Genomic DNA, 23,987 nt, shown 5'->3' on the forward strand with positions numbered 1-23,987 from the left:
TTTTGTCACCAAAAGGAATAAGAATACACACAGAATATTAGTTTGATAATCCAATGAATAAATTTGCTGTGAAGGTCACTAAAAAAAAAACAAAATGGCCAGCCATTTGCCTCGCATGTAAAAGTGATTCATATCTTGGTATTTTCTCGTGACCGACCGAGGCGTCACTGCAAACAGCTTTGCCAGTGGAGGAAAGAAAAGGCAGTGAAGAACACCATGTTTAAATTAGATTGTTATAATTAGTTTATTCATATATCTATATAATAATATGCTAAGCCCAGTACAAGTACAAGCTAGATCTTACTTGAACCCTGTGTAAAATAATTCAGTCTTACAGGTTTCTAAATATTGATTTTCATTTTGTTAAACTTTGCTTAAAGGACCTTGTTTTCATACGAGAGTTTCGGTATTATATTTTATTCAAAGCCTATCTAAATGAAAGACAAACTGCCACTAGCACACTGGACAACATTTGTGTGCCCCCTTCCCCTCCCAAAAATGTTTTAATAAAAACTGGTTTACATGCAAATTTCCACATCATCAAAGTCACATTCTTGTCCTCGAGGGATTATAAGCACCATGCTGAGAACACAGTGCGGCACAATCTGGGAGTCATTATTTCAAGAGTTAAGATTGTCCCAATTTGAGCTCATTCAGCAGCATAGCTCATCTAAAAGTTTATGCAGAATACTATGATTGTAGAGCAGTATGACGAGTTTTGAATGCTTTTTAATTTCAAACCCATACACAAAGGTTCATAAAATGCACCCCCAGAAATGGACAAAATAATTAGGCCAATAGATGACTTCCATTCCCCTGTTTTACAGGAAACCAAAGATGGCCAAGATGCAAATCTTGTTAGATAAAATGCACCTAAGTTAGAAGCAGCAAGTTGGTTGGTTCTTGATAGCAGCCCCAATCTGATTGGTGTGACATCAAATGTATATGTACAAACATATACTATTAGATAAGTAGCTGCTAAAACTACTGGTACACTGTTAAATGCTTGGTCATCAAGTAAATACAGTCTTCAAAAGAAAAAAAAAAGGAAATACAGTCTGTGTGGAGTAAAAAGGAATATATGTAATGAAATGTAGATGTCATGATCCTCAGATAGCAGTAGTCCTTGGTTCATGTACAGCTGGAGGGGCTTATGTGCCAGCCATGGCTGATGAAAGCATTATTGTCAAACAACAAGGGACCATCTTTCTTGGAGGACCACCTTTAGTAAGTATGAGATTTCATAAAAAGTCATGCTAGACACTTATACCTACAGCTGCTAAATTTGTAACTGTTATAAATTATTATTAACAATCTGAAAGCTTGAAAAAAAGCCTATAACTGGGCAGTTTATGTATAACCAGTCCTTTGGATAGAAAGGCTCGCCGAGGTAAAGTAAATTATCTTCAAAAAAGCAGTCACGTCCTCTCTTGCTTTTGATCCACATGCCTGAATAAATTCCTTCTTGCACTTGCAAATATTTATTTTGTTCCGAATCTTGAATTAAACAAGAATGGTGACAAGAAAAGATACATTTCATGCTAAATAAAGAGTAGACAAGGGTCGTTCCGTTGTAATTTTCCGTTTATCATTGTCTGACTAGTCGCGCAGTTTTTGTGAACTTGAATGTAGTGAGCAAAAATTTCTCTCATTACAAGAGTTTGTTTGTAGCACGAGTCAAGTTTGAGTCAAAAAAAATTTTCACTTTTTTTTAACTGCCTCATGTGCGGCGCTTATTCGAGGGTGGTGCTTATTTGAGGGCGGCGCTTATTTAAAAATTGGACGCCACAAACAATGTTATCTAGACAAAACTTCTACAGTGGCTAATAGATTCAAGGGCATTTTGATTGTCAGTATTCGTCTCTTACGGAAGAAGGTAGTTGCGCTTGCTGTCCCGACAAAGTTCACGGCCTTCAAAACGTAAACAGAACTACGTATTGTAAGAATTTTGGATAGAAAAAAAGAATGGTTGAGCGGTAAAACATAATACCTCGAACTGCAAAACATTGCTTTCGATGAAAAGGAATTTCCAAGGCTGTTTTAGAGTTGCATTGTAGTGCTATGTTTAGTTTAATGGAATTTTTCGAACAAGCGCCGCATCGGGTCTGCGGCGCTTATTCGGGGGCGGCGCTTATAAACTTTTTTGTCCCAAATGCGGCGCTTATTCGAGGGCGGCGCTTATTCGGGGGCGGCGCTTATTCAAGTAAATACGGTAGGTTTGAAATACGACACATTTTTTTTAATCACCTGCAGATGCGATTGGAAAGATTTCATTTTGCATTATTTGGAGCAATATAAGCTTTAAACTACCGCCGGTATTCCTCGCTCTATCATTCAACTCATTGCTTTTATAACTTTTTAATACGCTTTTCGACTTTCAATACGCTTTTACAAGCAGTTTCTTAGCTTGATGGTTTGTCTTGGGCGACTGACGAAAATATATTTTTCCCTTCGCGCAAGATTTTCATCGTGTCTATTTTGAATTGTCGATTCGAGAAGCGGCGAACGACCTGATTTCAATAATTGTTTCATTTTGTCACCCATTTGGAAAACATATATTTTTCGGCTCAAAATTATTTTCAACTGATTGGGCAGATTTGAATTCAAACTCAGTCTTGACTTGAGAGAAATAAATAATGTGTATGTCCCGGAGTCCCAGAAATGCGGGAAAACAACTTTTTAAGTGAACTTGTTTTATTGTATACAGCCGCCTCTCATTTGCTCCTGCTACTACGTGCGAATCGTAGCGGGAGCAAATAAGAGGCGGCTGTATTCGCAGGCTAAATTGAAGAAGCTTAAAAATCAAGTTCTTCTAAGTTAAGCTGCTCTATTACTCGAAAAACATAGCTATCAGTGGCATTTGAGAAGTCACATTCAAAGCCAAAGTAAAAAAATTGCATAGGGAAAATTCCCCTGGCGCAATGACATTGGTCTCATGCCTTGATACATTCTTGCTGGGTTTACAGTTTTAGTTTTGATTCCAAAAATAAACTCAAAACACTTGCATGACACACAAAAAATAATACAGAAAATGACTGACCGTGACAGTTAGCTCCTGGTTGATTGAGGAGTGGTCAAATATGATATTATTTACATGAGTCATATAATATCAAGAACATAGTGACTATTTCATCACCGACAACAAAGTTTTCTTGGTGGTGTTTGAAAAAATTCCACTTAGTCTAGTGAATTACTATGAACTGGCAGTCTGCCCAGTTAATAAATAAGTACAGTTCTTCATGTCAGTAGTGGTTTGAAACTTTTACAAGCAGAAAATGAAGGATATAATACATTTTTCAAAGTCTACATGACACCAATGTCAAGGTACCTTGTGTTAAGTTACATATTGAAGAATACAAAAAAATCACAAAATTTAATACACTCCAATTCTCCCTTCCTCTCAATATCGCATAATTTAATACTCATGAAATATGGCACTTGAATTTTCGCAAAATTTAATACCCCTGAAATTTAGATTTAGTGAGAATAAGGTATGTAGCCTCTTTCATTGGCTGACAAAATACTCTTGCAGGCATTCAAGTCACTTTTAGTCTTTAGTCCAGTCCCTGCTTTTAGTCATATTGAGTACTGTTATTTCTGGCATTATTGTCCCCAGCTGGTGTTTTGACTGCATGTCTGAGCTGAAATTAAATTTGACAAAGTTGCTTGACCTCTTAACTATTTTTTCATCAATTCTCTTGGCTATTCCAATAAGTAATTTTTAGCTTAAACAAGTCAATGTTTATTAATTCCTTTTCGTATTTTTCTCGCAGTCAACATCAATTTTAGCAATCAAATTTGTGAATTTGGTTGAGTTCCCAGTCTTTGTGAGGCTTGTTTAATTTTGAGCGTGTACCTTGATGTGGGTACCAAAATACTGTTAACCTCATTATGTTATGATCCTGAGAGTGTAAGGTTCTATCACTATTTTTCTGTGCCGCTAGGTAAAAGCTGCTACTGGTGAAGAAGTTTCTGCAGAGGAATTGGGTGGTGCTGATTTACATTGCAAGTGAGATGTTTAATCTGTTACTTCGACATCTTATGAAAGTTAGGCTCTAAGTTATATGCATATCCATTGTTAGGTCATCCCAATAAACTGTTTCGTTTCCCATCTCTTGTGAAGGTGGGTCGGTCAGTCTGGCAAAAAAAAAAAAAGAATGAACATGCAGAACTGACAGATTTTGTTTCAGTCTATCTCGCTAAGAATGTTGGAACAATCGTTAATGCCGTTGGCATGAAACAGCCTTTGAAAAACTTAGTATTGATGTTAGTTAAAGACAAGGACATCACATCATACCAATTGTTGTTAATAAAACAAGATCGTGTGCTTGTAAATAAAAGTACTTGCCTCTTTGACTAGTGAATGTCGAATTTTTTTTTTACATTTCGAAAAAAAAAAAATGAGTCAGTCGGGCAATGGGAAACGAAACATTATTTTTATTGGATGGTCTTAGTAGTGTCCAACTTTTTTCCTTTACGTATTAGTCGAATTCTACAATATCGTATACTGGTACTTACCTAACACAAATGTGACAACCTGATTTCTTGAGCTATTCCTCTGCTATCCGCTGTTAGCATAACCACACTGACCTACTATTGTTATCGCGCAATCCGATTGGCTACACAGGTGCCTACTATTGATCCGTAGAAGGCTCTCGGAGCGCGCGCTTAGTCTTCGCTGAATTTTATCAATCAAAACATTTATTAAATCAACTCTAGTTATATTTTGTGTTTAACAGATCGGTCAGTGGGTTATGCTAACACAATTAGACTGCTCGCTCTCGGTTTCTACCAGCTTTTGATAGTTGGCGAGGGCCGAAGTCCCTCGCCAACTATCAGCCGGTAGAAACCTCGAGCTTGCCGTCTAATTGTTAATTTAATAGTGCACAAGTTCATCCAAGCTTGGAATGTATTAGTTGTCAGCCACATCAATTATCACCTCATAGAAATTTTGAGGTCATTATCCTATTGTTAATTAGCGTAACATATGAAGGCAGTTAAATGGAAGGATGCATCTATTTTTTAAGAAGTTTATGTCTGGATACAAAATGCCATAGGCCGAGTTGCATTGGCTAGAATCAGACAATATTCCACAAGATTAAGCAGGATAATGGTTCTATTAATTAACAAATTGTCAACGAAACACATTTTGCAGCTAAAAGTTGTGCTTATGCAATGTCACTTTGCAAGACTTCGGATGAATCTTGGCAACAACAACAACAACGTTTATTTGAACTGCAAATTTCTAGTGTAAATTACTTAAACAATATACATATACATATACACCTATTAAAAGAAATATTGACCCCCAAAAAGCATAAACAAAGCAACCAAAATGTTTGCTGGGAAATCAGAAAAAGTTAATTATCGCCAGTGACAAAAAATAAAATCATTTTTGAGTTATTTTTTCAAAAATAGCTCTTTAGTCGGCATGATGTTCCGTGAATCAGTGGGTGAAGTATGTTTGTTTGTCACACCAATCAGATTTCAGGTACTATCGGAACCAATCAAATTGTAGTTTATAAAGGGGAAAGCAATCTGACACAGTTGTAGTCAGCAATTTCGTTCGGAGTTTTTTCGACGTATTTGCTTGTTTACAAGCTTAAAACGTAGAATAGGGGTTATGTGGTCAAAATTTGGAACCACATATTTGTAAACTCTCAAGGGACTTTTTTAATTTCTCAAGGGACTGTTTTAATTTCTCAAGGGATAACTTTCCGCTGTGGGTGATCTCGTGGAAAAAACGTGACTTGTCACATTTACAAATATTATATAACAATTTTAAAAGTTACATGTCAGCTTTCTTATCTCAACGCACGTGTGTCTGAAAGGCGATCTATAAAAAGCGTCTCACAAATAATGGATTGCGTAACTAAAACACGAATAAATAATCACTAGCACTTACATCGTTTAAACATTACAAACGTCAAAAATAAACCATACCAAAAAACTCGCTATTTTCAAAGATATTATTGAAGTCAAAACAAATGGCTTCTTTTAGCTTAGGAGCGGTTAAATATTAGGCCAAATTTGGTCGCTACATGCAAGCGCAATTCTATTTCGTCATCAGCCTAGGTTGATCGTATCTACGCAGTTCGAGTGGAATTTCAGTCAAAGACAGCAAAATTCTTTCGTATTTCATCTTCAAATATAATTCAAAAGCAATCACTGTATATATGGCTTTTGTTTAATCCTGGGTCTTGATATCCGACCCACGCAGGGCCTAGACAAAACGCAGCTTGAGTGTAACGATTTGTTTACGCTGCAATTATATGCGCAATGTTTTCCCCGACGTGCTAATTTCGCTGCCGTAATCGACTGCCTCGAAAGGTCCTTGCAATTTTAAAGTATTGAATTGTCAGATCTCGCTGAAATTTGCACTGTTTATTTGTGTAATGTTAAGGAATATGTGTATAAATACCCGGCGCGGATGAGCCATTTTTGACAAAATTATATGGCTGCATTTCCTCCGCGAAGATAGGAAATTGTTAAACTAAACTACAAAGAAACTGTAATGATAAGTTCGAAGAACAATGCACAGGAAAAACCTTCGACTCATACTTCATGCAAAAACGTCGATATCTCGAAGAGACTTTGATTAGATTAGAAGGAGGCGGAATCGGTGAGTTGTGATTTAACCCTGGATAAAAACGTTTTTCGTAACGCTCACCTGCTTACAACGCACACACCGTGAACAAAAGGCCCAACACTAACTTGTTATTCGTCTTATTCGAGCATACGTTTGGAAAGGCTAGCTTTCCTGACCGTAGTAAAAATAACATATAACATTTGCACAAAGCAGATTTGAAGAATAATGTTGTCATTACTTTTGCCGTCCGCTTTGCGAAGTTCGTTGGGAAATTGGAAAGTTTGTTATGAAGTTGCCAAATAGGTTGCGAGTTTAATTTGTGAATCAAATTGTGAGCTTCGATACAAAGTTCCCAACTTTGACCCGAAAATAATAAAACCTTCTATAATTATGTTATCAAAAAGGGCTTTGCTACGCTAAACTGTTGGAAACAGTTTGTTGTAGCGTTGCGTCGGTTTCGATTAAAATCAATTTTACATACATGTATGGGTAAACCATAATTTACAAACGCAGAAGACTTGAAATTGAAGACAGTGAAGATTGTGCCTCACAGAAATCGTTAAATATGTGTTTTCATACAAAAAAGTTGAAATTTGACCAAATTTCTACCTGCATAAAATTTATTTATCGGCAAATCACTTGCGTGATCGCTGATGCGAAACGTTGTCTTGCACTTCAAGCTACTTCAACTTTCCTTGACAAGCTCTACAATCTTCGAGTTCAGAAATCGCCATGACTTTCAAGCAACATGTCTTGTTTCTCCTCAACTACCAGAACTTCGAAAGTTCAGTCGGGCCGAAGTTGGGAACTTATCGAAGTGCGCAATTTTATTCGCAAACTCGCAACGTAATTGGCAAATTCATAACAAAGTTTCCAATTTCCCAACAAACTTTGCAAAGCGGGCGGCCAAAGTAAACTGAAATCAACTGTAAAACATCTCGTTCAAACTTTTAATGAACCGGTACAAGTTTTAACTTTGCTGTTAAAAGCAACTACGATCGATAGCAAAAACAAAATAAGAGCGTGCCATTCCGTGACAATTTGATAACTCAATTAGTTCTTGTTTTTTGAACAGAATTTAGGTTTTGAATGGACGAAAATCGTTGTTGAACAGTTTTGACAGGAAACAAATACTTCAGGTGTACTGCGCTTTAAAGAACTTTCCCGAAGAAAGTGGTTTTTGATTTTATGCGTTTATTACTTCGTTTATTACAGTTCTTTTCGTTCAATATCTATATGGAAACGTGGCTTTTTCGAGAAAAACAAGGGTATTGTGTTACGTTCGTTTTTAAAAAACAATGATCTCATGTTACAAAAGTGAGAAAAACAACAATATCATGTTTCAGTGATTAGCAAAAAGCCAAAAGTATTCCGTAACAAACAAAAGTAACACGTTACGGTTGCTACAAAGCTAGCAACAAAATAACCGCTTAAACAGAATAAGAACGTGCCATTTTGTGAAATTTTGATAATAAAATTAGTTTTTGTTTTTCAATTAAATGATGAAAATTTACGTATTACTGAAATAAAACAGTTCTGATGTATCAAATACACGTAAAAGGTATTTTGTTTGCAAGCAAATATTGTGCAAAAAAGTGACTCTGTGGGCCGCCTTACACAAATAGCTCAACCCATGGCATAAACCATCCCAACAGGACAATAACCCAGTTTCACCCCAAGCCACCCCATAAATTGAAAAAATAACTCCTGCACGCTTAGCGTGCCTATGTTTATAATTGCTGTCAAATTTTGAATGGATTGAGTCAAAGTTTACAGCACGATGCGACAGTGAGAGTGGCAGTAGGTTGAGGAAAACCATTTTCTGTCAATTCAATTCAAAATGATTTGCAACCTTGACTACATTTCAAAGTTGTTTGTTTGCTACTTAGCAAATTTAACAGGTAATCAAATTAATGTCTAACATCAGCTATTACAGTGTACATGTGCTGCTAGCTCTACTTTATATAGGAAAAGAGTGCCCTTTGTGTTTGGGAGCAGCAAACCGCAAACTTTAGTTAATGCCACGATAAATTGTAAAAGGATATTGATGTTCTTATCCACTAATCTTGTAAACTCACTACAACAAGATTACTCATTTGTTGTAGGACGATAGAATAATTTTTCCATTGAACGATACCAAATTGAGTATAGTGATACCGGATATAACAACAGTAGACAGAGCTTCCAATTGAACACATTGGATTAAACAACAATTGAACACATTGGATTAAACAACAATATCATGTTTCAGTGATTAGCAAAAAGCCAAAAGTATTCCGTAACAAACAAAAGTAACACGTTACGGTTGCTACAAAGCTAATTTAAATGTGTTCATTTAAATGTGTTCATTTAAATGTGTTCATTTAAATTAACGCTGCGCAGGACATTTTCGTTTTTTCTTTAGAGCTTCCAATTGATTGAGGCCAAATTTTGGTATGTTAGTAAAATATGGTTACTACATCTCATTTACTATGCTATTTTTGTAGGACATCAGGTGTCACAGATTATTATGCTGTCGATGATTACCATGCCCTTCAACAAGCCAGACATTGTGTCAAAAACCTCAACTACAACAAAACATTACCAGTAAGTTAGTTTTAATTAATACAACAAAACATTTCAACATTTGTGGTTATTCTTTTCTTGTCCGGTTCCTGAATGTTCTTCTCCTCAAGGTATTCGTGGAATGGTTCCTTCACAACTTTGTCGGTCTTTTTGTAATTTCCAAGTCTTTATCGACTAGCTATTTTTCATTTTCTTGCTGGTTGAAGAAGCGAAATTGAGGAGCAATGTTTTAACTTTGCTCACCACCCTTGACCTTGACATTGCTTTTGGAAATCATGCCTTTTATGCAAGACCTACAGATTATCATACTAATCTGCTAGCAGATTAGTGAATAATCTGTAGGTTGTGATAATTTGCAGAATTAACTGTAGGCTCTAAGCCAATGAAAAGACATAATGACTACAATGTATGATTAAATATATGTATACATATCATATATCGTATAATAAACCAATTTTACTATCTTCTTCCCTTAGGTGACAACAGAACCTCCTGATCACCCCCTGTATCCAGCTGATGATCTGTATGGCATTGTAGGCGACAACCTAAAGAAATCTTTTGATGTCAAAGAAGTAAGGAAAAACAGCAAACAAGTCACTGCAAAATCACTTTTTCTTAAATTTAATGTCAAATCCAAATGTCATCAAATGAATATGTTTTCCCTTGCTGGGTTTTTCACCACAATATTAAACAGGCTTGTCAAAATAAGCCCGCAACTGGCACATTTCACCAGCTTTTCTGAATACTGCGCCGGCTACTCGGAATGTTAGTACGTGTAGGTCAGTTTTGAGCATGATATTGGAGAAAGTGGAACTTATTGCTTTGAGGAGATATAGAGGCAATTTCAGCTTACTAGTTTAAAAACGTCAAATCCATTTTGCTCCCAAGGGTTTTGTCCCCAGACCCTCTGCATGATGGGGGGCCTTTGCCCCCCGGTGCTGTCTACTATCAAACTATCTCCAGCTTCTTCAAATCATTTTGACAACCCTGATTAAGGCTACAGGTCACACAGTCTAAAAAACATTCTGGAGAATCATACATGTTCCTTAATTTGAGGTCTTAGTTTTTGAGACAGCCATTGGGGGGCAGCTGCATGAAATAGCAGAGCCCCATACCTAAAAAAAACTGTTGGTAAACCCATCCAGCTGAAAAAAAATTGGCTTTGAGGTCAGCATACGTCTTCCTGCCTTACTTGGGGGAGGGGAGGAGAGTCCCATAGCAACCTGACAGGGGAAGGAGGGTCTTTCTCGTAGGCAAATAGTTTATTTTTATTTTTATTTTTTTAATATTGTTATTATTAATTGCTCACACAAAGGTTACACGACACTACATTTACAAATGTTACAATTCAAAAAGAGAGCAAAACTAAAAACAGTAAACTTAAAAAAAAACGGTAGCAAAGCGGATGTTACAAACGAAAAATAGTAGGTATTACGCAATTACACGACTTACAATTATACAAGAGAGAACAAAACTTACAGTGAACTGAAAAAACATTAGCAACGCAGACGTTATAAAGGAAAAAGTAGGTATAACAGACTTAAAAAAAACTTACAATACAAGAGAGAACTAAACTTACAGTAAACTTAGCAAAAAAAAAACCAGTAGCAAAGCGGACAAATCCTTGGCACCTCGTGGAAAGTTATGATTTAGGCCAACAGGGACATCCAAAAATAAACAGCACGCATACATCATGCACAGGCGATGACGTTTTACAATGATCACAGAGGCAATTTTCTCCTCTTACCGACCTACGAAAAAAAACGCTCAATGTGGCAATTAACATTTACTTCACCTTTATTGAAATATTTCGAAAGAGGTTCATTTATAAATGTAATTTTCAGAGCTTTATTCATAACTCTCATAGATTTCAACATATTTCTATTGTTCGTCTTAAGTGAACAATTATTAACCACAAACACATAGGGTGGACTCTGCCTGTGGTCAAATTCAAGCTTTTAAAAGTCAACTTAACGGTCTGCTATCGCGTATACCGATTAGGAATGCACGTACAACGGTTAAAAAGTTCTGTAAGCGAGCTCACAATTATCCAGTTCATCGGTCTCTCCTGACTCCAAACTTCCGTTTAACTGCTAGTTTTGCCAATGGATGCTCTAAGTTGATTTATATTCATAACAATCATGATGGCGTACCGAAAAGTAGTAAACAAGTCAAAGTGCATAGTTCCCAGGGCTACTCGGTTGGAGTAATCTTAACACGACCTATCCACCGGGCGATAACATAAATAACAAGAAGCTCTTAGAGCTTAAAACTGCGCTGGTCACGTGACCACCCTAGGGGTAGCCATGCGGGGAGAATAAAAAATGCATCCCCACCCCCTTATATCCCCTTTATCTGCATCAAACAATGTTGCGACTGACAAGCAAAATGGTAAGAAAACACCTTGTGTGACATTTCATGGTTGACTAGTTCCATCCGCAATTAAATAGTTTTCTTATATGTTAATGGTGGCCAAATCTAATTCCCACGATCCTGATCCGTGAAACCAAAAAATTGCTTATCGGGACGACGGGATTTTTCGGGCGAAAGTTTACAACAACTGCCCCTGGGTCTCCGAGGATGAACTTTACAATTGATAAGTACGTCTGGCTTCACGCCAGGAACATAAGTATCCGTGAGAATTTCGACAGTATTCCCCATTTGCATAAAACTGAAAACTGGCCCAATGACAATGTTTTGCAGTTTCTATACTGCTAGTATTATTTTTGAACATCTTTAACAGTTCAAAATTTTGCCCCTCTTTCGGTTTTCGTATTGCAATGGGCGGTTGTAAAAATGCAGCGACTGGCAAACTTTGTGTGACATTTCATGGTTGACTTGTTCCAGCCGCGATTAATTAATTATCTTATATGCAAATTCTGGCCGAATTCCCACGCGCGGACTCTGAAGCTGTTTTTAGCACAGAGGGTATTTCCCTAGCATTCCGAATGACGTAGGTGGTATGAGTCAGGGCATGTTTGTGAAGGGAATTTTTCTTCATATCTCTAAAATCCTTTCGATGACACAGCCAAAAAAATAGATTACCCTTAAAAGAGAAATACTTCGCAATAAATTTGTTTAGTAAAGACCAAAGGATTCGCAAAGATTTTAAAGGGAGCTGATAATAGCTTAAAAACATTACGTGACTCGAGGTCTAGCCGATCGCAACTGAAACTTGTCATGTCAGCACATTCTTTTACACCAATGTAATGGTATTTACTCACAGATTCTGGCCCGCTGAATTATATTTCTCTTTGAAAGCGTAGAAATTTCGCATTTTCCATGAGTCAAACGCCTCAAAATCGAATATTTCACACTAAACATTCTTTGTAAAGAAAAAAAAGAGAAATTTTTTCCATTTGTTACTGATTTGTAGCTTCTAAACATCTCGTGACTTCAAGCATGACCGAGTGGAGGTCTGGGACAGGTCACCGACAAAACGAGTTTTAAGCTCTTAGAGCTTAAAACTGCGCCTGTCACGTGACCACCCTAATATTGAACAACTTGAAGTGAAATGGGGAAAAAATAAAATAAATAAATAAATAAATAAAAAATTCCACATCCTGACAGTGGAAAAAAAGCCTTTGCCATAAAAGTTGACCCCCCCCTTACCCTAACCCGCCTCAAACAAATTATGGTCGCCCTAAAAAAAACACCCGCTTTCGAAACAAACCCCGAATATTGATTTCATTACGTCTGGCGTCTGGCTTCACGCCAGGAACGTAAGTATCCGTGAGAATTTCGATAGTATTCTCTCTTTGCACAGAATAATCTCGTTCCCAGATCTCGTGGGCGAAGCAGAAGGCGAGATCTGGTCAAATCCGATTTGCACCACGTGATTGCCTGTCAGGAATGTGGCAGGCGAGTCAATTGCGCATGCCCTAGACAATTCTAAGAAAATGGCAATCAACATTCTCGTCCCCAGAGGCCGCGATCCTTCTGGTCAGTATCCGGGTGCTGACCAGAAGGATCGCGGCCTCTGGGGACGAGAATGGGCAATCAAATGAATATCCAATCCTCAACCAAATGAATAACGAATGCTTTACCATTCTCGTCTTTCCAGGAATAATATCTAGCAGAGTATTTTACTAAAGAATTAAGCAGAAGGCAATCATGAAAGCTTTAGGTCGGGTAAAAATATTTATTTGATTTAAAAAAATTGTTCATTTGGCGGCGAGACATGTCTAGATTTTATGCAAATTAGATCCGGTCACGTAATCAAACATAAATATTCTTACGGCGGATTCTCTGTTTTTAAACATCGTTATTCGTCAGAAATAGCTTTATAATGCTACAAACAACTAAAACGAAATCTTCTTGTCTTTTGAGGCCGACTGTAAACAACGAAACGTCTCAAAAACGAATATATTATGATTGCGTGCATGATCTATAATTTGCATAAAAAACAGACATTGAATTCTCTTGGGGCCGCATCACACGTTCAAATTTTAGCGCTGTGACAGCCATGCTTTGAAAGAGCCAATCAAAAAAATTGAATTTTCTTACTTGGCCAGATCTCGCCTTCCAGCTTGTTGCCCCTCTTTCTGTATTACAATAGGCGGTTGTTAAAATGTAGCGAGTGACAAACATGATGATAAAAAAAGACACCTTGTGTGACATTTCATGGTTGACTAGTTCCAGACGCCATTAATTATTTTTCTTTTATGCAAATTCTGGCCGAATTCCCACGCGTGGACGCTGAAGCCGTTTTTAGCACAGAGGGTATTCCCCTAGCCTACCAAATGACGTAAGCGGTATAAGTCAGGGCATGTTTGTGAAGAGAATTTTTCTTCATATCTTTAAAATCCTTTCAATAACACAGCCTAAAAATAGATTACGCTTAAAAGAGAAATACTATGCAATAAATTTGTTTAGTAAAGACCAAAGGATTCGCAAAGATTTGAAAGGTAGCTGATTAATAGTTTTGAAAAATTACGTGACTCGAGGTCTAGCCGATCGAAAGTGAAACTTGTCATGTCAGCACATTTTTTTCCACAACGTAATGGTATCTATTCACAGATTCTGGCCCGCTGAATTACATTTCTCTTTGAAAGCGTGGAAATTTAGTTTTTTTCATGAGTCAAAGGCTTCAAATTCGAATATTTCACACTAAACATTCTTTGTAAAGACAAAGAATAACCATTTGTTTCCATTTGTTACTGATTTATAGCTTCTAAACATCTCGTGACATAACCTCGACCGAGTGGAGGTCTGCGTCTGGTCACCGACAAAACTAAAAAAAATAAACCCCGTGCAGAGCAAGAACTGCGCAGCGCAGTTAATAATAATAATAATAATAATAATAATAATAAACCCCGTGCAGAGCAAGAACTGCGCAGCGCAGTTAATAACCGGCACGCATACATGCATGCACAGGCGATGACGCTTTACAATGTTGATCCCAGAAATTGCATTTATTCATTTATTTTGATACATTTCATACGTACAGTATAATAAAATAAGCTCATTTAATTATTATGAACTTCATTATTTGGCAACAGAAAGGCCCAGGATCGATTTTCACACAAAGTCGATACTGAAGATTGCGTGACATTTTTTCGTATTGAAATGTAATCAAGTCAACACCGCTAACAAGAATCACTTACATGTATTTATGCAACTTATCAAACAAAACATTTTAGATCAGCTAAATCAGCAATTGGGTAGAAATTCTTTTAGAATTCTAGCTTCTCATACAAAAAGGAATACGGATACCGTCACTGTTTTATTTTTAATGGCTTGAGATAAATATTATCTAAAACAGAAAAAGGAAGATGGCGAGTCGCGAAGGAAAGGGGAAATGACATTAACCCAAACTGCCTAAACTTACATTATTATCGATAACAATGCACGCCAAAACAAACAAAGATCAGATAGCTCACCTTTGCAATCTACTCAAGATACTGCCATCGGTTGGCCGGCCTTTTTATACTGGAACGGTCTCAAAAGTTATGACACTAACCGGCTTTCACTCGTCAAATTCTTATCGCGTATGCCGATTATGATGAATACACGTACAACGGTTAAAAAGTTCTGTAAGCGAGCTCACAATTATCCAGTACATCATTCTCTCCTGACCCCATACCTCCGTTCCACTGTAGAAATAAAACGCGTTTTGCATGATGTACGCTCTAAGTTGATTCATACTCATGACAATCAAAGATGGCGTACCGAAACTGAGTAAACAATCAAAGTGCATAGTTCCCAGTGCTACTCGGTTGGAGTTATCGTAACATTGCCCGTCCACGGGCGACAACATATAGGCGTCACCGCCTAATTATAGGCGACGTCATCGCTTAAAAAATGTGGATCTCAACATTTTCATATTGTACCAGTTAAAGGAGCGAGAGTTAGGTATTTTCTGCCGTTCCCGCAGCTGATCAACTTGAAAATTGCACTGGCAAAACTGAGTTAAGAGTCAATCAAATTTACCACACCGAAGGAGAAAAGAAACTATTAATAGCTACATGAATGCGGAAAGAGACTGATCTTTGCAAATAATTCACATGTCTGTGGTTTTAGAGAATACCACCACGAAAAAACTGCCGCCTTGTCTCCAATATCTTTGAGCTGGTTTCAGTGAAAGCTTTGCCCTGCTTAATTGACAAGCACTCTCCGTAATATATATGAGGTGACAAACTTTACTGAATACACTAGTTAAGCCTATTGTTAACACAATATTACGTTTAGACGTGCAATGTGCTGGTGTTGCAGCTTTCACTTTTACAAGGCACTGATTACCATAGGCCAAAATCATGCATTGTTTAAAAGTTATTAATTTGTTACTAATGGAATCTTAATGAATCCTTCAAATGCTCTTAACTTCGCTTTTTTTTTAGAAAAATGTTCGGTTTTTTAGCATTATGTCAGTCTTTTCTTGCTGTGCCATCCAGAGAATATCAGAAATCTGTAGGAAAATTAATGAGATAATCACTTCCTAACTTGTAATGTTTAGTCGTCATTAGTAGATAAATTCCTTGGAGAATTTTCACTTAGCTAAAACCAGCTCAAGCATTCTTTTCAAATTTGATTTAATCACAGGTAACCAAAGCGTACTATGAGAGTTTGTATGGATGTACTATAAGAGTTTGTATGGATTTATAATAAAGTTGAGAAAAATATATCTTTTAACCGTTGAAAAGTTATAATTAACTTAAAACCTTACCTGGTGTCACTTTTTTGTCTTTCTAGTGCTCAAGAAAGCCATACGCGCGATTTTTGTCTTAACACTTTGTTGTTTTTTCATTTCTCAAATTTATAAAATTGATGTCGTGTTCTTCAATTTTTCCCTGGATTGTCTGGAGGTTTTTTCTCGGGCAACTGGGCCTATAATGTTCCTAAAAACTGGTTGCCTGAACGCAATTTGGGGCATCTCAAACGACTAAACAACAATTAAACGTGACATTTGAGACGTCACGCATTAGCTCGCATTGAGCATGATAAATTAAATGTTGGAACAGATTAAAAAACGAAGTAATAAAAAACCCTTTCGGCGTTGTGTTGTGGTAGTATAATAAAATAAACTTGTGCCATATTTGGCCACAAACTTGTCTGACCAGGGCCCGGTGGTTCAAAGCACGATTAAGCTCATCCAGGATTAGCGTGAAATTTGGTTTCAATTTTTTAACATTTCTTTGAGGCTTTCTGTTTATATTATCTCTCCCCCAGTTTTGACGTGGACCAATCTCAAACTTCACAAAACATTAGCTATGGAAAACCCTTCTTGACAAGAGAAATTAAAACCTCAATCATCTTTTAATCCAGGGTTAGCGTTAATCGCCTTTTGAACAACCCGGCCCAGGCCTTTACCTTTCAAAACCTCAAATTTTTTGGATGTTATGTGTTGAGTGAATTTACCTGCAGTGTGGAAAGTTAAGAATGATCCTGTTTGTTTTGGCAAATCTTTGTAAAAGTTTGCTTTTTGTTTCATAATTTACTTTCCAAGGTTCATGGCCACTTTGGCTCATTGAAAAAAAGTTTTGAATTTTGATGCCACCGTGAGGAAGAACCAACTCAATAAAGCACTGTCAATTACAAATTCTTTATGTCCTGTTCATCCACATGTCCCTCACTAGCCAAAAATTGAAATAATGTCATCATCATTAATTCAGAATTAAATAAAGTCCATTAAAAACTAATTATCGGGAATTCCCCTTTTAGGCTTGCCTAAATGAATACCGTATTTATTAGACTAAGCGCCCTGTATTCCACTAAGCGCCCTGGGCGCTTATTAAATTTTTGGTACTTGAGGGTGGGCGCTTATTCGAGGTGGGCACTTATTCGAGGCTGGGTGGTTATTAAATTTTCACGATTTTCAGCAAATAGCAAGTTTATTTTTGTAACAAAACAATAAAAAATAACACAACCTTTAGGTATACATTACTAAAGCAGAATTTTAACTGTTCATTGAAGGTTTCTGTAAAATACTCAGAAAACTCGGTCATGGGGGAAGTCTTCTTAAAAGTACTTACCGTAGTCAATTTCAATAATCAATACTCCTCTTGTGCACTTTAGTATTTTTGTGGGGTGGGGGGTGGGTGCTTATTCAATGCTGGGCGCTTATTAACTTTTTCTACCTTCAGTGTGGGCGCTTATTCGAGGTTGGGCGCTTAATCAAATAAATACGGTATATTAAAGTTGTTCTTAAAAATGACCTACCAAATCCTTTTCAGGTGATTGCAAGGATAGTCGATGGAAGTAAATTTGATGAATTCAAAGCAATGTATGGAGAAACTTTGGTAACAGGTAGGACAGAACCCCGGGGGGGTACTCCCATATGTGGCCTATATAGGTATGTGCCACCCGATAGGGTATGGTTTTTGAGGTTCTCGGTCCTTAAATAGGGTATCATTTTTGCTCCTTTTTGGCAATGTGTTTCCGGTGTGATACTTAGATAGTGTACCTAAATTCTATTAGCTAAAATAAACGCCCAGCTAAACGAAAAAAAAAATATCTTAAAACTGAATTTTCTGTTCAGGTACAGTAAAAACCCTCGTATAAGAACATAGGTTTTTTCAAGTAAGCCCAAACAGGTTCTTATATAAATGGTATTTAGTGTAAAATTAGACTAACTAGGTTCTTAATTAGGTTCTTAACTTTTGTTCAAGAAATAGTAATATAATAATTATATCCAAGGAGGACAAGTTCTATATTTTTGGGAAGATTAGAATTTTCTTTTTTGAAAATAAGAACCTGTTTTAGAATTTTAGCCTAAAATGGTTCTTAAGTGAAGGGTGCTTAAAAATGAAATTTTAGCCTAACAGGTTCTTAAATGTTAGGTTCTTATACGCGGGTTTTTACTGTATTAGAAAAGCGATTTTATAAAGATTTGTGTCTTGCCGTGCGCGGTTAGCCGTTAATTGGGTCGTCATGGAACGCTTTCCTTCCCTTGAAAAGGGTGTCATTTTTCGGTTTTGGGCCTTAAAAAGGGTATCAATTTTCGCTTTCTTTATTCTTAAATAGGGTCAAGGTTTAAGAACCTTGGTGGCACACCCCTATCCGAAATTTATGGGAGTACCCCCCCGGGGGACAGGAATAAAATATTTTGCATGGGAGGTGCAGTGGCATAATATTATTGTTAGTGTGCTGGACTCTAGGTCAGGCTGTCTAGATTTATTACTAAACATGATTTCTTCGTACAAGTCAAAAAGAGTGAGAGTTAAGCCCTGTCCACACAAAATGCAACTTTTATCTCTGCAGATTGGCGTTCTGTCCACGCGAATCAGGTAAAAAATCCAGTGATCGAAAACGCAACTATTAAAAATGCTCTATCTAGTGGGAATAAAAACACAGCTTTGGTGCTTTCATATGGACGGTGAAAAGTGGCAAAGATCACAAAAAATTTATCACAAATTCTCCAAACCATTAGCTTACAAAATGTATGGATACCAGGGGTCAGTTCAATAAAGAAATTACCATTACGCTTGTTGTTTGTGCTTGCAGTAATACCGGCAGATTTCTACCCTGTTAAAAATATAACGCTTTTTTCTAGGAGTCAAAATTTTGCGGTTGTTGGTCTGATTCAAAGCAGTTCTTCTATTTCTTCTTTGCTCGAAGACAACATGTTTTTTTGCCAGTAACAAGTTGCTTTCGAAGCTGGCAAGTGACTAACGACTTTCAATTTGCTTAATTTGCAAGCGTGGAGTGGGGCAAAAAAAAGTTGGACTCCTTTATTACGTTTTATTGAATTCAAATTTAAAAGGTGTAGCACTGCACTGTTTGTTCTGTTTTGTTGGTGTGATCTGTTGTGTTGTGTGTTCTGCTGTGCTGTTTTTTTTTAATTTCTTTACCATTACAACAACATCCGTTTCATATACATTACAATACAATACTAAAATAACAGTAAAAGCCCTCTAAGAGGACATGTGGTTACTTCTCTGTAGTAAATAAGAACGACAAAAAATGAGAGAGGAGTTGTATGTTCAGGTTTATTGGAGAGTACTTTATTGGTACTTAATTCCGCAGGTGCTAAATTTCGTAGTTTTGACGAGACAGTATTTACTGGTGTTTTATTTTTGCGATTTGGACAAAAAAATACATTACAAACATTGAAAATATGTCAAAAAAAGTTTTGGCCGTTAACTTTCAATGCACTCAAGTAAGCCTGTTTACTGTTTTAAAACAGCTTTTTTTAATTTGTATGAGAAACACAAACTTAAGTTAAAATTAAAATTGATTAAAATGTTTGATTGAAGTGAACTGGTAGCCTAGCGGTTAGCGTGGTTGCTCCTGATGCGTGCGAGTCCGGGTTCTAATCCACCGCCTTCCTTTTTTTGTCAGTGTAACTTTTTCTTTTTTCTTATTTTCGTAGTTTGGGTAAGTTCAAATCAATCCACCGCCTTCCTTTTTTTGTCTGTGTAACATTTTCTTATTTTCGAGTTTGGGTTAAGTTTCGTCTGTGTCAGATTGCGAATTTCTTCCTTGACAAATGACGCGGAAAGGAAGACTTAAAGACCTCGATGTCCACTTTGACATTGGCGACTTCAGAGCCTCATTTTGCCTCTGACGACAAAACAACTACACAAGAAGCAAGGTTCAAGAAGTAACATGAAGTAGGATCGTCTAAAATTGTCGTTTAAAGAATAAAGGCCAAAACTTGAAGGGATTTCTTTCACTGAGAACAATTGCAAAGAGACGAATAACGTCTTGTCTGCAGACGAGTTTTTAGTGCTGAACAATCAAAAGTTCAAACATCAAAACTTTCTTTGAAATCATAGGCAAACTTTGTTTATCTTCGGAGAAGTTCGAAAAATTATCGGATACGTTCATATATGCATTCCCTCGGGACCCTACTAGGTATTCTTTGATGTTAGTTCGTTGTCAGTTACAACATGGATTTGAAAATAAACACTTGTTTGTTTACTCGTGTTGCTCCTTATGTTATTACAGAATGAATTTAGCACGCATTGTAGGTCACGGAGTGGCTTCATCGCGTCAGACAAATTTGGCAGGAAATGGCTAAAGTAATTGACCATACCATATAGACCTGACACATCGTCTGGCTTTTTAGGCCGTGGCATCTCAGTAATCGCCTTAACTTTCTGAGGATCTGGCTTCAGGCCTTTTTCTTTCAAAAGATACTTGTGGAAGGGAACTTCTTTGCACTTGTAATCCAACTTCGCGTGGTTGAGTTTTATGCCCCCCCCCCCCCCCCAATGAAACTCCAGGTTGCTATCATGATCAGCAACATCTGTTCCATAAATAAGTACATCATCAGCAATGCACTTCACACCCAACAGGCCCAGTAATTCTTGGTGTAAATGTTTCTGAAACATCTCTCTCGATACACACTTGAAATTCTCCCTGACGGAGATGGGCACTTTTCTGGCAGGCGGAATTACTGGTTGACAAGCTGGGTCTACTTGTAGATGAACCTTGCCAGGAAGCTTTCCAAGGCCATTGTCAAACACATCTGTATATTTGACCACCAGATCAACAAAGTTCTCCTTGTGCACTGTCAGTAAACCCATTTTCTCAGTAGCATTTAAACCCAGAAGTGGAGTTAGATTTTCTCTGACGACCAAGAACCTCACTTTGTACTGGTACTTTGTATTGTTCTGGGGATTCACAACTTGTAGAGCACACGCCCCCATCGGCTTGACCCTGGTGCCATTCCACATAACAAGGGATTGTGAACAAGGAGCGAGATCCACACCTCCAACATGTTTGTTTGGCAAAATGTTAGCACTAGCTTCACAGTCAACTTGAAATTTAATGGGTTTCTGCTGGACTAGCATTTCAGCAAACATGGCTTTATCTTTCATGGCTTGAACCCTCACAACACTAATCTCTTCCATGTCTTCATCGCTCTCAATAGCCTAAACCGCGGGATCCTTGCACGCTTTAGCAAAATCTTTTTCTTGCAGCGCTTACACACTTGCCCCAGGCAGGACAGTTCTTCCTTTCTGGAGCATGATCATAGCTACAAAAATTGCACGAAATTTTCTTTTCCGACCGTGCATCTGGCGTCGGAACTGAAGGCTTCTTATTCCTTGATTCTTATTCTTTGGCTTGAGCTGATGAATGTTGTTTACTGGTTCCAAAAGCAATTTCATCTGCAACTCCGTAACTTCTACGCTGCGACATATGTCAATGCACCAATTCAGGGTAAGATCTCTTACCCTCAGAAGCTTCTTTAAAGTTTGCTCGTTTTTAATTCCAAGCACAATTCGATCGCAGATCCGACTGTCCTGCAAACAATCACAAAAATTACGTCTTGGCCAGCATCTTCAACTCGGCAACAAAACTATCCACCGACTCCGTTGGGATCTTATCCCGTTTGTTTAAGCAGTACCTTTCACAATTCTCATTGATTTCTCCAATACAGTGCTTCTCTACTTTATCCATCACCACGCACCAATCATTCCGGTTCTCGGTTTCAGCGTAAGTGAACGTTTTGATAAGCTTCAAAAGCAAAATCGCCAATCGCGTGTTTTAAAAAAAAAGCTAGCCGGTATTCCGGGTTTTCTCAATCCAACCTAGAAATAATGAAATAGTTGTGGTACTTTTCCTTCCAAAGTTTCCAGTTTTCGGCGATTTCTCCACTTTGCTTTAAACAAAAAGAGGTTGAGGCGGCGAAACCTGATGAAACATCGACGATTGTGGCGCTAAAGGTTGGGATATTGTACCGCCGGAGGACAATCGTGGCGCTAAAAGTTGTGATATTGTACCGCCGAAGCTTTGTTCGGTTATGTTGAGGACAGTTTACCTTGTCAAGGACCAATATGAACAAGAAGAGTATACTAAGTAGCCTCCCGAGGGAATGCATATACATGCACATATTATAACAGCTTTCAAACAACAATCAGAATGTTCGGAAATCTTTGGTTTTGAAAATACTACTGAGAATACAAAATATTGCTAGGACGGATGAAATTTGCTCCAAATACACGAAAACCTGCTGAGTAAATTTGGGATAGTCGTAGCTCCAACCCCCAAACCCAACCCATCTATTTTTTTTAATTCATTGCTTACAAACGAAAAGAAAACAAAACTTACAATGCTTACAAAACCAAAAAAAACTACTTATAATTACATTACAATACAACGCATGCCAACACACGGTACTACCACTACTTTCCCTAACATTAAAGGTTACATGGTCAAGGGCTCAGGATATCAAATCGGACGGGGTATATTCGCTGATACCCGTCGTCCGATTTTGTACCACGTGACACGTTTTGTCCAATGAGCGAGCGCAAAAATTAATGGGTGGGTTATAACAGCGAATATACCCCGTCCGATTTGATATCCGTCGCCCGATTTTGTAGGCAGCACAAAACAAACGAATGAAGTTACCTTATTCAATTCTAACTTTTAATGAAATCACAGAGATAAAAAAATCACTAAAGCAATCAACTTTTTTTCAACCACACTGCGCAGGGTTTGTTACGTAGGTTTTTCCTATAAATTACTGGTGATAAAGCGCGTTGTAGAAATTAATTTAATCGGAGGGTTATAAAGTAAATAAACCCCTTTCTGGCTTGCTGGTATATCGGAGGATAATGCCCTTGGCTGAAAGCTTGTCCTCAAAATTTCACAGTTGCCCTCGAAGCTTCGCCTGAAGGGGTTTATTTACTAAATATGCGCCTGTGTAAAAATCTGAAATTAAAATCTATTAGTTTAGAGCTCTGTGTGCACACGGCGGGTGTCTGATACAAGTTTCCTCCAATCAACATTTTTATTGGTTGTAGAACCAATATCTTTATGCCACTTCTCTTGACATGATTTTGGTTGTTCCTCTTTGTCCGATATAAGTTTCTGGTATACAAGTCTTGACGGTTTTGAGTTTTCTAGAAATTTATTGAAGAGACTTTCGTATTTTAAATGTGTTTCTGGGATTTGTCTCTGTAAAAGTTTTACTGCGGAGATTATTCCAAAAAAGGTTAGTGGTTTAACTTGAAGTTCGTATTTACCTTGAAAATTGACGAGCGAAATTAAGTTATGAGAATCATCCATTAAATGCTTTATTTGTGTTACACCTTTTGAAAGCCAATCTTTACATAGTACGGGTGCATTCTTATTAGCGAGTTTTGTCAAAGAGGCATGGACAAAAAGTGATCTTTAGACATAATTTTTCCTTCAAAGAAAGTCTCTGACCATATTTCCATACCTTATTTAACAAATGGATCCTCAATTCGTAAGTTATTTATATCCTTTTTGTTAAGATTTCCTTTAAAAATAGCACCCCCTCCATACTTTCCAAGCTCTAAATTAAAGATGTTTTTCCATTTGCTATCATTTTCCGAATCCAGATATTTTTTAATCCATGTGGCTTTTAGTGATTTGTTAAAAGATGCAATATCAGTCATTTTGAGTCCTCCGTCTGAATAGT

General features: G+C 37.3%; 1 protein-coding gene across 1 annotated transcript in view; it reads left to right on the top strand.

Annotated features, from left to right (window-relative positions):
* LOC144666765 (methylcrotonoyl-CoA carboxylase beta chain, mitochondrial-like) overlaps positions 1-23,987 on the top strand; it is a 51,806-nt gene that overhangs the window by 12,777 nt on the left and 15,042 nt on the right. The window contains exons 7-11 of the mRNA XM_078528151.1: positions 1,114-1,227; positions 3,945-4,009; positions 9,076-9,175; positions 9,631-9,726; positions 17,827-17,899. Of these exons, the coding sequence (XP_078384277.1) occupies positions 1,114-1,227; positions 3,945-4,009; positions 9,076-9,175; positions 9,631-9,726; positions 17,827-17,899 (448 nt within the window). The remainder of the gene's footprint in view (positions 1-1,113; positions 1,228-3,944; positions 4,010-9,075; positions 9,176-9,630; positions 9,727-17,826; positions 17,900-23,987) is intronic.

The sequence above is a fragment of the Oculina patagonica genome, chromosome 9 (genome assembly GCF_052425735.1).
Source record: "Oculina patagonica isolate OP01 chromosome 9, crgOcupat, whole genome shotgun sequence".
NCBI lineage: Eukaryota > Metazoa > Cnidaria > Anthozoa > Scleractinia > Oculinidae > Oculina > Oculina patagonica.